The sequence below is a fragment of the Manacus vitellinus genome, unplaced genomic scaffold, assembly GCF_001715985.3.
Source record: "Manacus vitellinus isolate BGI_N305 unplaced genomic scaffold, ASM171598v3 scaffold_3_pilon, whole genome shotgun sequence".
Taxonomy (NCBI): domain Eukaryota; kingdom Metazoa; phylum Chordata; class Aves; order Passeriformes; family Pipridae; genus Manacus; species Manacus vitellinus.
The window spans coordinates 39502852-39520236 of NW_021940535.1; the positions used below are offsets into that span (position 1 = coordinate 39502852).

At 38.6% G+C, this 17385-nt stretch overlaps 1 protein-coding gene across 1 annotated transcript; it reads right to left on the reverse strand.

Moving 5' to 3' along the window:
* Positions 1–837: 837 nt before the first annotated feature.
* MASTL (microtubule associated serine/threonine kinase like) lies at positions 838–17380 on the reverse strand. Its single transcript, XM_018075173.3, has 12 exons — positions 17195–17380; positions 15100–15237; positions 13515–13654; positions 12726–12814; positions 11282–11388; positions 10812–10944; positions 10091–10263; positions 7719–8948; positions 6768–6906; positions 4390–4503; positions 4198–4299; positions 838–1893 (listed from the first exon to the last, which is right to left on the reverse strand). Exons 1-12 carry the CDS (start codon positions 17378–17380, stop codon positions 1736–1738), a joined length of 2709 nt encoding a protein of 902 aa, XP_017930662.3. The 3' UTR covers positions 838–1735.
* Between the last annotated feature and the right edge of the window lie 5 nt (positions 17381–17385).

Genomic DNA, 17385 nt, shown 5'->3' on the forward strand with positions numbered 1-17385 from the left:
AACTGTTTCAAGGGGTTAGAGGTTTTCTTTAAAAGACCATATCACTGCAACAAGTTTTTCCACCTTGATGGGAACATGTTATACTGCAAAATGGGAACAGGTGTAACCATTTGTAAAGCACTGAAGATAAAGAGCTGGTGTGGTGTTCAGTTTATATTATTTACTGAACATGTAATCAGAGTCCATTCTTGTAAGACTCACTTTCTTAAATCAGATTACTAGAAATGGAAGAATAAATTTTATAAAACACCAGTGATTACATAACCTAAGGTATCCCTCCTACCCCAGTTTATATATTTCAACTGTACAGCAGAAACCACCAAAGAATTTCTCATCACATTCAGAGAACATTGTTTATGGATATTGCTTCAGTAGTGCATTAATTTGTTGGCACCTTTTTCATGTAACAGGGGTAAGAGACTGAACAATTTAGAAGTTTTCTGAAACTGCAATCCTTAGCAAAAGGAGTGAGACTCACTGTATGTTTTACAACATGTTTGAGTTATCATACCTAGAGCTGGGATTGGTCATTTTGAGCTCTTAAGAATCGCTTCTCTTTAGGTTTTTCTAGGAAACTTCCATTTTCTTCACCTTTCCCATTCTTTTCCCAGCAACCTGAGGGGACAGCAGGAAGCCTAGCAGACACTGTTTGCTCAGAATTGCATCAATAAATCCTGTCTTCCAGGAAGCAGGGTAATGAAAGGACAACTAGCTACTGCTACAAAAGGGGTCAGTGCATGAAACTACTTTTGCCACTTGGCAAAAATCAGTAGTAAAATGCTCAGCTGGCACATGGTCCTTGGCTGGCATCATTATTTAGCGCCAGTGATCTTAATCTAACAAGTACAAACCTGAAAAATTAAAATCTTCATTCAGTTAGCAGAGAAAGATACCTACGCAACAAAAATACTGAAGATTATTTAAACAGGATTATCTAAAAATAAACCTCTGAAACCTAGCAGATACAAGTTTTGTGTTGCATTTAAAGATAGGGATAAGTATACTTTAATCTAATTCAGATTTATAATACTGAATATACACTTCTATCTTACGTTCTAGTAAAAATCTAAGCTGTCGTTGTGAGTTTGCAGAACAATCTGTGAGTTTGCAGTACATAATAGTCTTCAGTATATAGCAGCTTCAGAATGAATACTGCTTCACTTGTTAAAAACCAAAACCACCTGTTAGCTGACATCTGACACCAGTGAGCACACACACACTGGGCATTTTCTAGGTAAAACTAGTAACTGCTAAAATGTATGTTGAGTCCAGCTTCGTACAGCCCAAGTGGTTACAATGCAACAATTTGAGCAGAGGATTTATTTAACAGAGTTAAAGGAGTGCTTCCAACCCAGCCTGTCATCACAGCAAACTGCCAATAGATACAGTTAGTATGCATTTTTGTCCTTTCCATATTATGTTTAGCTGGGAAATAACATCACACCTCCTAACTGGAATTACTCATTGCTATGCAAAAGCCCCATCATTGTCAAGAGTTACCAGCTCCAAGACATTCAATGCTCTGGCTTCTTAGTAAGGTGCAGTGAGCCCACTAAAGGCACTTGATACCAGTTACATACAATAGTTTCACTTTAGAATAAAGGAGACTATAATAAAAAGACTGGTCATGTAAAACACACTAAATTTGGCAAGGAAACTTAGTTAAGACCAAACTAGTGTTACCAGATAACCTGTAAATGTGCAAAACCATGGAGAATGTTCACTTATCTTGATGCTACAAGCTAAATCCAGACACAGTCAGGTGCTGAGCATTATTCCTTGCTTCAAAGTAAGAGGTATCAGTTTCATCATCCGGCTGAGGTATAAACGGCATGGTTTGATTCTGCAGATTATCCCAGTCCACACTGTGAAAGAGGGGGTGATGTTTCAGCTCTGGAACAGAAGTTCACATAAGCATTATAAACTTCCTCATGGCCAAGCCCCATAGGCACTTTGTTCCCTTACGCATAACTGTCACTAGATTTGCTCTATATTCCTTTTTAGAAATTCATATAAGTGCAAATTGCAATTGGGCTTTGATTAGCCCCAACCTCAGTGGCATCAAACTGTTGTCCTGCCAACTAGCTGCCTTCCCCTATCCAGGGAACCTGTTCCACACAGAGTGGATCAGAGATGTCCCAGAGACATTTCTCATGCTGGGGCACCAGACAATTTCTAAGCATCACTTCAAAGTCTGTTTATAATTTTACCAAAGTTCTGTGCTGAGTAAACATGTGGGAATCACTCCCACCTGTCACCACTCCAGGTCCTCTTTCTTTTGCTATCTCATGGATTTCATTACCTCCTCTGCTTAACACAGTCCCCTTTGGCCAAACACCAGACACAGAAGCCTAAATGCCCTTATGGTGAAGTTACCACAGACCACCAGACTTCACTTTCCCAGCCCAAAGATGGGATGACTAACCAATCTGCCAGACTTCCTGACTCAAGGAGAACTCCCCTGCCCTGTCCATTCTGACCACAAGGTGACCTTCTGGCACGCAGGTTCTGATATGAATTCTGCATAACATGGAAATACCAGTCCCTTATCAAAATGACTTTGCTACTTTGATTAAGTCCAATAAAACACCTTTTCATCTAACTGGGATACAAAGCCATGTTTTTATCACCTGCACCACAAAAGTCAAAAGCAAATAGCAGAAATAGGACACGTGAAAAAAAAAAATCATCACATTTGAGGTGGAAGTTTGACCAAGACACTCATTACAAATGTTACATCTAAGCACATACCACAGGCTTTTAGCTGATAGACAGTAAGACATTAACATTTATTATTTCTGCATTTCCTGCACAAATACAACAACATAACATTAAAAGTTTATTTTAGACAAAAGGCAGAGTGAGTCTTTTATCTCCTTCTAATGGCTTCAGCAGCCACACAAGCAGCAGGGCATTGCACAGATCCACTACCTCAGAACTGTATGTAGTTCTGCTCTTAAAGTTCTTATGCACCAGAAGCTGCCTTTGGCCAAGAAGGTAAAACCAAACTTCTTTGTCTCTTCCCAAGATATTCATGTGTACCACAGCTGGCACTCAACTTCTGCTCACAAGACTGAAGAGAGGAGCAAAAACCAAACCAACACCAGATATCAGTGTTGTCTACCAAAACCTGCTTTAAAGCTGCTTATCTGGAGAGATTGAACTCATAGAAGCATAGCAGTAGGACATGACATAACTGGGGTTTCTCAGTAAGTAAGGCTTCATGCTACAGCAATAAAAAGGGAGAGCATGTGTTTTGGGGAGGGGAGAGAAGATGACAGCAATTGAAACTTAGGTACGACGAGAGAAACTTAATGGTTGTCCTGAAAACTACTCAGCCAACTTCACGTCAGTGGCCTATAAACTGGACAAAGAGATCAGATCCAGTTATAAAGCTTGACAAAGAATGAATTTCCAAGAATTTCAGACTGGAAGAAACCATTATGTGACTTAGTTTAAATTTCTTTCCTTGACAGGCAATTGGATTTCACTCCAAAATCCAGGAATAAAGGCAATAACTTGTGTTTGACTATAACACCTTCAAACTGCTTTTTGGGAGACATTAAAGCCACAGAATTTTCTGCTGACATCATGACCTTCATTTACACTCATGTGCCTCTCCTAATTTGATCTGGCCTGGTTTTAGCTTCTAGCGTTTTAATCTCTTTATGAGTAAGAATTTCCATAGTCATTTCCTTCTCTAGTGATTTCTTGCACAGTTCTCTCATAAGATTTCTTCATCTATTTCCAAAACATCTCACTCTAAGCTTCCTTCATGTTATCAGGTTTTTTTATATAACATAGTCACTGTTAACAATGACAAACATTCAAGTACTTCTAAAAGAGGAAAAAGAAAAATATATGTAGACTTTGTATAGTATATATTGTCCAACTCCTCTATGCATTCAAAGACAGGCTGATTCCTAAGTAAAAACTTCTTTGAATTAACTGTTGTAGGAGGATCCTTTCCCAAACTGGAGCCAAAACAGGCTTTTAATCAAGGTTCCCCAAATCATTTAGGTTAAGAACTCCAAGTTAGAGTTAGATAAGAGAGAACTTTGGTACGTCAAATGTCAAACACTAAACATGCACTAAACCTAATTAGGCATTGAAGTTTATTAGTCTAAGTTTCAGGAGGAGGACATCACCGCTTTGAAATTTGCAATTAGTTGCAAAGAACACAATTTTAATACTAACCTTTCAGTCCAGCTCTTTTAGTAGTGTCAATTGTTAGAAGAATATCTATTGCATTTTGGGCATTATCAGACAGCTTTTCTTCACCCTCAGGCCAGGGAATATCTACAGACAAAGATGCAGATGAGTTGGTAACTCAAACTATAAAACAAATATTGGAAAAACATAGTTACCCTGATTACTGAAACAGATTACCTCTTTTCAAAATATTTTGGAAAACCTGTGCTGGTGTTTCATCATTAAAAGGTGGAATTCCAGTTAGAAACTCAAACAGACAAACTCCGAGGGCCCACCAGTCTACAGCAGAACCTGATAAGAGAAACCCAGCTCATTACACTTACGCAAATAGTACTTGCAAAGACTTGAAGATTAGCCATGGCAGATTGAAGAGTGTTTAAATTCTACAAATTTCTTGAAAATGAAGGAAAAGACAAAATAAGTTGTATTTAATATTCACGCAGATTAAAAATACATTAAAGGTTTTTTTAACGCCACTCTGCTTCTTAATTCATTATAGATAACACTGGGTTTACTGATAAAAGCTAGGGGACTCTTATTAACAATCTAATTATGAACTCCCGTCAGAATCCAGGAGCTGACTTCTCCAAGAGATTGTTTGGTGACAAGAAACAGCTGCCTAATGACTGCTCTAGACCTGGCTCCATGTTGTAGCCTGTATCTTCCTCTCAGTTCTTTGAGAAGATTCCAAGAATTCAAACTATTGAACATAAGTTTTTATTTGCCTAAATTTATGTGAATATCTTGAAGACAACTTACAGAGATGAGGCAGCACACAAGATGCTGGAATTGCTTTTCATTTAATTGAATTGATTAGGGTAATGTGTAGTTCCTAGCTATCTCTTCTTAGTTATGAAATAGTTTCGGTTTTCCACATTGCAGGGAGGTTTTTTTGTCAATCTCATTTTAATAATCCACACAAACACAACCCAGCAAAGCAGTCCCAGGCACCGCTGCATGCATTCTAAGCCTTCTGCACCTTTGAGCCATGCCCGCTCCACTGTATAAAGAACAGATGCCAGAACAGATGCTGTAAAACATCAACTTTGAAAGGCAGTAAGTCTAATTGCTCTTGGATTTTTTTTGCATATAAAAAACATTAAGACACCTCTGAGTTCAGAAAACAAATGTTTTGAGCCATTTCACGAGGACTACTGTTAAGTTTCGAGATGCTGAAAAGCAAAATGTTTAACTAGTAACTAATGCACTTCTAGCAACTTGTAACAGCAGTAAGAGTGGCCCACCAAGCCAAGCACATCGCAGCAGTGAGATCACACTCACACTTGTTAGACTACTTGGATGTTCAGTTAAAACACTCCCAGCTCCAGTCAAAGTCTAATAAGATCACAACTCTGAACAGTGTAGTAACAGGTTTCAGCAGGGATTTTTTTCTACACGAAGTTTAACTAAGATTAGATTTACTACCACCATATCCCTGCTAAACGTGATGCAAGGAACAGCATGAAGTTATGTCAGGGGAGGTTTAGATGGGATATTAGGAAAAAGTTTTTCACCCAGAGGGTGGATGGGCACTGGAAGAGTCTCCCCAGGGAAGTGGTCACAGCACCAAGTTCAAGACAAAGTTCAAGAAGTGTTTGGACAACGCTTTCAGGCACAAGGTGTGATTCTTGGGGTGTCCGGTGCAGGACCAGGAGTTGGACTTGGTGATCCTTTTGGGTCCTTTCCAACTCAGGATATTCTATGATTTGAAGCAAGAAGTAGAAATATGAGGTCTTGAGCATCTGAGCCTTCTTCACCCATAAAGTAAATCAGACTGACTACATAACCTAAGAACGAGGAGAAGTGTCTCTGGCTTACCTCCACAATTTCTTTAAGAATGCTGACTTTCCTTCTGAAGTATATGCTTACATGTATGATTTCTGATAGCTTAGTCACACTGACACTGATGTTTCCTGAATCTGTGTGGGAGCATCACACATTTTTATGTGGAGTGCATATTGGACATGTCTTTCTATATAAGAACATTGTTCACCCAAACAATGTTCTTGGAAATTGTGATCTAATTATACTTTGACTGTTCAGTTATGCTGAACACCTCATTCCTGCACAGAATATAGAAAACTCACCAGAGATCACAGTCCCTGCATATGAAAAGACAACGAAGTAAGAATATTATAATTATTACAAAAAAAAAAATCTAACAAATATAAACATCAAATATCACGTATGATTCTCTGAAAGCATTGGAATGCAGGTTTTTTCTCAAGGTAGTAACTCCACAATAAAGGAAGATGGCAATGTTAAATCTAAGTTAGAAACAGAAATAAAATAATTCTGTAACATGATTAATTTAGGATTAAAACTACATTTACAAGCAACTCAACAACACAGGAAGTGTTTAGTGAGGGAAAATTTGAAGTTCCAAAGCCAGAAAACCATAGCTTCACAGAAGGTAATGGGTAATGGCAAAAGCTAAGCACTAACTATTTTTGAAAAATTCAGTATCTTATTACTTGAAGGGTTTTCCGTTCTAGAGACACTCAGGAATGTAAATGTCACCTTTCGAGTACTGACAAATGGCTGGTTTGTCTTACCATGAGGCTTTGTCAAAAGCAGCTCTGGTGCCAGGTAATCTGGGGTCCCTAGGATGCGTTCACCTTCTACTGGGGCAGCTCCTCTTCTTACACTCTTCGGAGTCCGATATGGTGTGCCAGCATCCCCCTGACGAGGTGTCTTAAAAGATGGAACAAAGATTTCAGATGCCAAACAAAACCAGCTGAGAAACTCCCATCTCCAGGTTTAGTAATGGATATAGTAGTTGTTACTCAAGTTTAAGTCAAGAACATGTCACAAAATATTCCCTGAAAAGTACACGTAAAATGTGCTTCCATTGCTTTATCTCAACAATCTTGAAGCATAAAGTTAAAATGCCTATTCTCCAAGAAACTTATCCCTGAGTTCTTCCTCCAGTGTAAGTCCACAGCAGCTATTACTCTTTATATCAATCTTTGTAATAGGCTTGTAACTGGCACTTGACAGTATAATTACACCATCACTTTTACCAAGACAAAAAAAGGAAAATAGTGGGCAGAGTGCCAGCTACTAGCAGCTGAACAGCATTTACAAACTGTCTTGGGAGGGGTGCAGGATTAAAAAAGAAAAAAAATAAATAATCAAAGACTTCCCATATCATCAGAAAACCTGTAACTGCTCAAAGGAAATACCACACTGTACTAAAAGTAGAATGAGATAAAAATAGCACAAGCTTTTTTTATCAGTTCACTGTAACAGCAATGGATTTCTCAAAGAGGTCAACAGTCAACGCATTTTGAGCCACAGGCAAGCCAATGAATAGTTATTACTAAACTCTTACAGAAATTACAAATTTGGCCATGTAAGTGCAGTAAGAGAAAGTCTGTCAAAGTGACTTTTGTTGACAGGCTCTCTCAAACTACTTGAGTTTTCCCTAAATTTACAACTGAAATAATTTCAGGTTGCTAATGTTATAACGCATGCATGAAGTTTCCACATGTCTCCTTACCTACCTGATAGGTCTGATATGGCCTTCCTTTCTGTGACGGAGTGATAGCCGTGGGGTAAGAGCCACTACAAGCAGGTGAAAGATCCATTATATCTAAAGAAGCCATGCTACACGGCTCAGATACATTGGACATATTAATCGGACTATTATAACTTCGAAAAACAACAGCATTTTTTTTTAAGAGACTCAGTGCTTCCATCATCTTTTCTGAAGGAGGAGATACTGTGTTAAGGTAAGCTCCTTCCCCGTGTTTCTGGTCATTATCCTTCTCATGATGTAACAGCTTGCAGTCCTGGACTGTATGTGCTTCCTCTCCACTTCGTGAGGCATCTTGGGACTTTGGTGATGTTATCAGCGCACCTTCAGGTTTTGGCTCCTCAAAGGAGAGGTCTTTAACACTTTTGTCCAAATCTAAAAGCTGCTTTTCTAAATGGCTTTCTGTAACAGACATGTCGGTAAATACATCAGAATCTGCACTGAGGATTCCTAAAGGTTTTTCATCGTCAGTGTCTAGAAAACTTGAGTTCATGTACTCCTTTCCATCATCCTTTCTGTAGTCTGCATCCAGATCACACATAAGATTTTTGGCTATAGTTGGAGTAAGTGATCTTTCTGTTTGCTGGTTGCTAATAGAACACTTAACTTCCTCCTCGCTTTTGCAGGTGTCACGTGGGCATCCATCATTACAGAGCAGTAAGGACTGAATGTCTGTTGTCAAACCCGTCCTATTGTTTGCTGAAAATTCTGAGATGTGACAGCCACGCTTATATTCTGCATTGCTTTTTTTAACATAGTTAAGTTCCTGACAAGGACTGGTATCAACTAATTCAAAGCCTCTTTTAACACCTGGCTTTTCAAAAATTTCTTGCTCTTTGAAAGGCTCATTCTGCCTTGAAGATGACTGTTGTGGACCGGAAGTTTCTGCTGTTTCATCAGTTATCTTTTTTTTATTTACACAGACGTTTTCTTCACAAGTCTTTTCAGAAATACTCCCATAACCACACTGGATGTGAAAGGCACAGTAAGAAAATGTATCTGTTATATTCGAATGTTCACTTCCCAACTTCTGCCTACAGCCAGAATCATTTCTGACAATGGGAGAAACAGCAGACTCAAGTTCTTTTTTCTTTAAAACTTCAATACTTTTGCTATTTGTTAACTCAATGTTCGAAGGGAGAGCTGACCCACTGTTATTTGTTTTGCACGTTGCAGAACTAGGTTCATCTTCACTGTGCTGCAAATGAGCATATTAAGCTTTAAGAATCAAGAAAAATAGGATTACAGCACTATAGAAATGTGTCTTTGAAATTCTTGATTTTCACTTCCATAACGAAATGCAGATTTGCAAGCATTACTTATTCTAACCACTACTAGTGACAAACATGACATAACATTTAAAAATAAAAAAGTCAAAACCAAATTAAGGATAACTTGATAATTGGACTTTTCTTAAGAACATAAAATAAGCTTGCTAGAATATAGTAGAAAATGCAGTATTTTTAAATGCCTAAGGATGAAAAAAATACAGCAATTGAAGTTGTATTTGTCATTTTACACTAAGAAGTTAAGCTACAGAAGTTTTCAGTTTCCAAGAAAGCCCAAAGCAAAGAACTCCATCATACTGCCCTGTGGCATATTACACTTCAGAGATGACAAAAGGAAAATCTGATATTACTAATATTTTGATAACACAATAATAAAACCAAGGCCTTGAGAAACAGACACATAAAGAATTATATATATGGTTTTAAATCTAAGTTTTTCTGTATGATCTAAATAAGAATTATGGCAAAAGACTACCTAGCAAAGCAGCATTTTCTTTTAGGTCTGTATTTGTACAGAATTTCATTAACAGTTTAAAATAGGAGAAAGTATTTTGTATCAGCTACAATTACTGGTGTTAGGTTAGTTGATACAAAACTCTTCAGTAATAAAAAACTTTAAACTCTTTCGTTTTAACAGCTAGTAGAAGTTTGAAGTGTATTTTTTTGTTATTTTCCCAAGTTCTGTGTTTTAAAGAAGTGATTTTGTATGCTGAGCAAATAAAGCTCTAGGGATAAGATCAACTTCCAAATGAGCCACTGCTCCCAGCATCGCCCGCCTGTGCAGGGCACAAACCAGTGATGGTCAGTAGAAGCCTTCCCTTTCACTGCTTTGCAGCAGGCTCTAACATCTGCTTTTCCTATTATGTTACACAGGACTAATATTTGTTTGAAGAAAAAATTGTATCACTTTGATCCAAAATCCTACTCAACAAGAACTACAACCCCTGCTCCTTTCTCTATGCTCAAAATAAGTGTAAGTAAGTAGAGGAGATTTGCATACACAAGTACAAACTAACTTTAATTTTTAGTGGGAAGATGAAACAGTCCTGACCTCTACATCTTTCTCCCGCCTGGGGCTGCTGCAGCATTCTGATTCCACACTGGACAGGTGTGTGTGTGACTCACTACTAACACTGCAAGGACCAAACCTCTTTCTTGACTGAAGTAGAGTAGGAGTCAAACTTCTTGCTGGCATCACAGGCGTTAATTGAGAATTATCAAGATCTTGAAGGAAAAAAAAATTCAAATGTTGATAAAATTTGATACAAATTGAGCGGCTTCACACTATGTCAAGCTTTCACATCCAAGGAAGTTATGGAAAGCTTTCCATGACAACATAATTTCTCTTGTCATCTTTCCCACATAGTCAATTTAGACCTTTTTTGAATTAGGGACTTGCCAAGAACGTAAAAGCAATATTACCAGCATAGTCATCTTCTTTCTCATTTCAGGTTAGAAATGAGAAAGCAGCAAGAAAAGACAATTTAAAGGAAAGCACTCATTGCTATATTAAATAATTTTCAATGAAAGTATGTAAAGAACTGACACTTTCTGTGGTGGTATTGAATTCAGTGGTTGTGATTTGAAAAAAAAAACACGAAAAACCATCAGAAGTTGGCATAAGTAGTGTAGGTGAAAACATGTCAGAAGAAAAGCACTGGAGGAATGGTAGACACTGATAGTAACACACCTTTTATGAAGTGGGTCCAAACTACTAACATAAAATTAAAAGAGCCAGAGTATTCCCTCAGCACAAGGCTTGGTATACTCACATGTTTTGAATAATTTAGTTGAAAGAGGGGTATTTTCCTTCTGGACCATAGGTAAGGGAGAAACCACTCCATGCAAACTGTCAGATGATTGACTTGAATTGTGCGCTGGCATTTTCATTCCAACAGGAGAATACTAACAAGCAGGAAGAAACATAGTTAAAAATAAATGGAGTCTGAACAAACACTCAATCCAGAGCTGAGAATGTAACTTCACACAGTCATTATGATGTTTGCATTGGAGCTTGGCCATGCCCATTTACCAGACCTTGAAGCACAACTGATAGTCAGCAACTCAAAATATAGACCAACGTAATCACTTCAGAACTTTAAAGTACTAGAAATGTATAATAAGTCATTCTACCACCTGGCAGAAGAGATGCAAAAATAGCCTTATCATGCTGATTATTAAATTTAAGATAGTAAGTAAACTAAAAGAATTAAGTACTTCAAAGACAGTGACAACTACTTACAAAGCCCAGAGAACTGATAAGAGACAACAATTGTCCTGGAGTACGCGAATAGTCCTGTTTTGGCTTTGCCATTGATGGTGTAGTAAGGATATCTATCATATTTATCTCTACAAACAGACAAAAAAACAACCCCAAACAGGTCAGGTTTTCATTTTGCTATTAAAAAACGGCAAAGTTGAAGACATTTCCTTAAGTTTTATCAAGAGGAAAAAAAAAAGTCATATGCACAACAAATACACAAAAGAAGACACCAAACCCAACTGAAGATGTACCTATACATTCTTACTCAACACAAGCTGTTTCTTCCTGTAAATCCACCATAAAGTTATAGTTTATACATAGAGAAATTGTAAAAGTCCAAATTCTTTTCCAATAGACTATGCTGGAAGTGTTACATTTTCTAACTTGATACCAGCTTTGGTTTTTAGGCATCAGTTCCAGCCTACAGCCCACAGATGAAGATGGTAAATTTGATTCAAAGCCTGCCATCTCTCCAAAAGACATCTCAAAAAAGCTACAGAAGAATTTTTCATAGGTGAAAATTCAACTTTAGAACCTTTTTTTTTTGCTCACTTGCAGTAAGTAGGCTTATGGATTCCATATCATGTTCAATTAGACACAAAAATCTCTGCCATCAGAACGCCACTTAAAGCAGTACATTATAGAAAATACAGCATACTTAGAATTTTCCTTCATATTCTTAAAACGATGAAGAAGAAAGACCATAGACAACTCTGAATTTTGGCATTCCTTTAAATATTCAAAAAGGATGTACCCGCCAGCAACTGTCTCAAAAAAACCAGAGCTGGTGCTGTGCAGCATAAGTTTGGACAATCTGGCCAAGGGGTTGGAGTTACAAACTAGTTCAGAAACCAGCTATTCACATTAAAGACCTGAAGTCTATCACCTGTGCCAGGCAGTCATTTGACTATTCAATATTTACTGCTACTTGAAAGGAGCATGTCAAAGCACTGATTTAATCTTCTGTTATGGACCCCTGTCCCTCACACTAATGTCTGCAATGCCTCAGCTAACTTATTGGAAATTCATATATACAAGGACTGAGAAACACAAACTGAAGGACAAAAGTAGTCAGAGAAACACCAAGAAAAAGCCAGAGTTATTCATTTACCCACTGATTTCTCTCTGTGAACTTCAGAAAACTTCTAAATCCATACCCCTCAAGAGAAATGGCTCTAGATTATATTTCATACAAACTTGTTGCAAAGAATAAATTATTTACCTTCTGAAGTGCAATGTATAGAGCAGACCCTTTACTAGCACGTAGCTTATTGGTACTTGCCTGCTAGAAATGAGATATTTGTGCAAAATTTGCACTTATTATTGAAAGCTGCCCTCTACAGGGATGCAAACATTCAAGAATACAGAAATGTGACCCAAAAATACTTTCTAATACAACCAAAAGTATACAGACAACTCTTACCTCTGTTCAGAGTAACTCTGGAAAGCCCAAAGTCTGTCAACTTTATATGGCCCTGATTAGAAATGAGCATGTTGTCTGGCTTCAGATCCCTGAAAACACGAATATAGTTGAAGTCAGCAAAAAGACCACTGAGCAACATTAAGAAAGTCAAGTGACCAGAAACACTCAATACAAAACATCGGTTATAGCTGTTTCTCAGTGACATCTCTTACCCAGCAGAAGATTCCAATTAGAGGAATACGCCAAAACAACTAAACATATCTAGCACTAAACGCGGTATGAACATCTCAGGCTTTGTAAAACCTCTGTGCATGTCACCAAGAGCTGCACATTTGTGTTTCAGCACATTTAATAAATGTTTTTCCTGAGTACCACTATCATAACTTACTAATGTGGAGCTCCTACAAGTGACAAGCAAACCTCTAGTGACAGTTTTCAGGTGTGTTCTCAGTACCACTGCTGAATGCAAAAACAACTCTCACTACAGGAGGAGCGTTCGGGTAGTCAGCATCCCTTTGTTACATGTTTGCAGTACCCAGAGGTTTCCTGAACTAACACAGCTGCTGATACACCTCTGGACTGGGAAAGAGCAGGCAGGGGAGAGCAGTGTGTATTTGTCTGCTCAGCACATACAGACAGATTTTATTTTAGGAGTTGTTTCATGACATTGCTGCAGCACACACATGCAAATGAGGCAGCTGTGGTAGCTGTGTGGTTATGTGATAGAGTGAAGAAATTAAAACCACGAACTACCAAATACTTATTTGTAAGGGGAAAAAAAAATTTTACCTGTGGATTATCCCATGCCTGTGAAGATAGTCAAGGGCCAATGCTGCTTCAGAAATATACTTAACAGCCATTTCTTCATCAAAATATCCATAAATATGGAGAAGAGATTTGACATCACCACCAATAAGGTACTCCATCACCTGCCATTAAACCATTTTAAATTTAAAATTTAAAATACATTTCGAATTTGCAAGTATCAAAATACAAAATAGCTTTCACCCATACAAAAATATTATTTTAAGGAGCAGAAGCTGATAGAAGCTGGCTTGTGCAAACTTGATTACCCACACAATACTTTTCAGTTTGATGAAATAATTAAGGCTTCAAATGACAGAACATGAAACATTTTCTTTTAATAGATCATTTGCTTATTTTACTTGCCTAGGCTACTCTCAGAAGTTAATTTAAAAGTTGACTACAGTAGTTATTTGAGAGTTGACTACAGAAAGAGTTCTATATTATAGAAAATGAAATGCAGAGCACTCCTGTGAAACTCAAGGCCTGAAGCCAAAGACCACTGACAACCTGTTCTATACAAATCAAAGTATCTCAATATTTGATTTTGCAAGTATTTATACACAATACTAAATACAGACATGAGCCTTGCAAAATAAGTACAAATTGTCAGAAATGTATACAGTGATAGCTACTGTGCATTTAAGACAGTGTCTAAAAAGAACACACACATCCAAAAAACATTATGCAAACAGAGACATTATTATGGCTCAGGTCATATTCAAGATAAAAGACAGCAGGGCTTCAAAAACTCACTCTTTGAAGATAAGAATGCATTTATGGGGTTTTGGTTGGGAAATCTCACCAGTACTTAGATTCCAATATATAATACTCTACCATATATTTATATATATACATACACACAGTCAGACATGACTAGCATTTCCTTCACAAGTCCTTCACCCTGAAGTCCTCTACTGCATGAAGCAGTTCAGAGATTCCAGAAAAAGAAGCCTTTGTTTACACTCCAAATGCATTGTAGGAGGAGTGCATAGCAACCTCCCCTCAGAGTATCATCAAACTGTTGGCTGTGTGTGCTTACAGCAATCGAGACAAATTATGCCAGACCTTTTGCAGATAGCCTGAATCCATAGGACCTTATGTGGAGGTCGTCATACACAAGTCCTACTGTGCTCCACAGTGCTCCATGTAGACTGGCACTTGGTTTTGCCACTCAGTCATCCTCTTGTCATGTAGGCCAACTACCATAATGAATTTTGAGCACAGGTAACACGTAAAACAGATTTCCTTTAAGTGAGCCATGGAGAGTCTTTCAGTCATTTGGATTCTGCTTGAACAGAATGGTTTCTTGTTTTCCCTAAGATCTCTACATATTTCTAAGACATACTAGCTATTAGAAAAGCTTCTCCTGTAAAAAAGGGGAATGTGGGTGAAAAGGTATCAGGGGAAGAGAAATATTTTACTTGTTGAACCATTCTGAGAAAGAAGAAAGTAGAAGTGACTAAGGAATACCCACTCGTTACCATAAAAATATGCTTCTAGATATCACTACAGTTCACACTCCATTTTCAAGACAATCATAAAAGACCACAGAAATTTTTTTACTCACTAAGTAGATGTTATTAGCTGACTGAAGTGAGTAGTATAAGTGCACAATGAAAGGACTTTTACTGAGAGCCAGTGCATCCCTCTCTGCCTGGACCTGGTGAACCATGTTTTTGTTGATCATGTCTGCTTTTTTCATCACCTGAAAAACAAAACAAAATCAAGTAGACAAACATTCTTTTATTTGCTCAACCCGCAGTTCTTCAGCAAATTAATTTATCTATATACTTAAAACTTGCATATATGAAACAGACCTGTGACTTCATATACAGAGAGAATTTTAAACAACAGGTTATTAGACAACCATTTCCACTGCTCTCCTAATTCAGTCCTGAATGGAAATGACACTACCAAGATTTACTGCAATTGCATACACTGGAAAATAAGTGTTTAGGCTGCATGTGAAATTAAGCTGCACTGAATTAACCCACAGCACACAACTCAGAACCATGAAACTGTTCAACACTTAGATTGGCACTTGCTGACCAAGTCTTTCTTCAGAAGCTGAGATATAAGACCAGAAACTGAAAACAGAGTGCAGCAGTAAGCCATCCCATCTCGGTATCCTCAAATGCAAGACTGCAACTATTCCAGCCTCTAATTCTTAAACTTCGCAGAAAAAGCAAGAAAATTGTAAATTTTAAATTAAAAAAAATTAAGTCACACACAAAAAATATTTGTTTCTTTGGGAAGAAGCCTCGAAGGTATGCAACTTATCACAAAGAAATAACAAGCTTAATTGTGATTTAGGCTCCAATTCCTGCTTTGAATTACTCCACTCTATGATAAGTTCAGCCAATATTAACCCTGAACAAAAGATGCACAATAGCACAGCTGACAAGTATTTAGGCAAGCATGGCATATACATTAGAAGTTTGCCCATGCACACCATCTTTTTCATAGATATATATGGTGATAATAAAGCAAGTTTAATTTATCCATTCTCTATGCAACATAACTGTAAAAACTTGAGTCTGCTCAAATTTGATACTTTCTGTGTAAATGTTGGCCTTAGGTGTAAGAATATTTAGCATATATTAAATTCAGTAGTTTGAATAACCCATAAGTCTCTCTGCAGTAGGAGTAGAGGACTTCCACAAAAGCTTTTAGGTCACAATACTTTCAATAAAGTAGAGTATGATACTAAAGTAACACAACTGAACCACTGTATATGCAGCACCTAAACCACAGAAAATTATTTTCCATAGCTATCATCACTATTATCAAAGATGATAAAAAAAAAATTCCAAGACATCCACAGAATGCATAAAATTACACTTTTAATAACTATTGGCCTTAATAAACATTTAGCACATGTTAAATGTTGTAGTTGTGAACTAGTCATAGACCTCACTGCAGTAATGATAAAGAATTTACACAAATGCGTTGATCTCAAAATGCTCATAACAAAATAGTGTAAACAGACACATACAGCTCTAAAGAGCAACATCTATTTTGCATGACTAGCTTTACATTTCCTCTTCTTTGTGTACTACGCAGCTTGTCATAGTCCTTTTACTCACAAAGTCAGGCTCGCACAAATCACTGGTAAAGTTCTTACTGCTGACAAACTTAGATCTTAGCCCTTTGTGTATAAACGTAGAAAACACGACAGGGTTTTTGTTTGTTTGTTTTTTTAATGCGCACTCGGCACCAGTGTTTTTCATGATTTGTTCTCCTCACGCATCTCAGAGGCGGTGCTCTCACCCTCGGGCAGCTGCGGCTGAGGGTGCTCAGTTACGGCAGCTGTTCACAAGGGAGAAGCAAAGCGCTCGGCGGGGCTTTTCGCGCAGTTCCTTCGACTCTTAAGGTACCTCTAAAAGCAGCTGTCATTACCAGAGCCCCCCTGACCGAAGCCCCGGGGCCGCGATGAGGGCTGAGCACAGCCCTGCGGACGGCGCGAACCCCGGCACCGGGCAGTGCCCGAGAGCAGCTCCCCGAGAGCCGGGGGGGCTCCCACGGCGTCTGCTCCCCCCGAGAGGCGGGAGGCCCGTGCTGAGGGGGCCCGGAGCCTTCCTGCCCCGCCGGGACGCCCCCTTCCCACGCGGGGTTACTCGTGAGCGCAGCCGGCAACGCCGCGACCCCGGGCGACCCCTCACCTTCACGGCATAGAGCCGGCCCGCCTTGCGGCCCAGGTACACCTTCCCGAAGGCGCCGCGGCTGATAGGCTTCACGATGGTGAACTCCTCGATGGATGGGGGCCGGGGGACCTCGACGCGCCTCGGCCGGCGGCTGTGGTGGTGGCGGCGTCGCCCCCCCGGCTCCTCGGGCCGCTCCGTCCCCATAGCGC

Bases quoted from the DNA above. Each gene is read 5' to 3' on its own strand.
- MASTL (XM_018075173.3), bottom strand. From the start codon at position 17,380: ATGGGGACGGAGCGGCCCGAGGAGCCGGGGGGGCGACGCCGCCACCAC. The intron at 13,655-15,099 runs GTGAGTAAAAAA...GTTTAATGGCAG, and splicing joins CAGCTAATAACATCTACTTA to GTGATGGAGTACCTTATTGG. The intron at 4,504-6,767 runs GTAAGACAAACC...TTCTCTTATCAG, and splicing joins GCTTTTGACAAAGCCTCATG to GTTCTGCTGTAGACTGGTGG.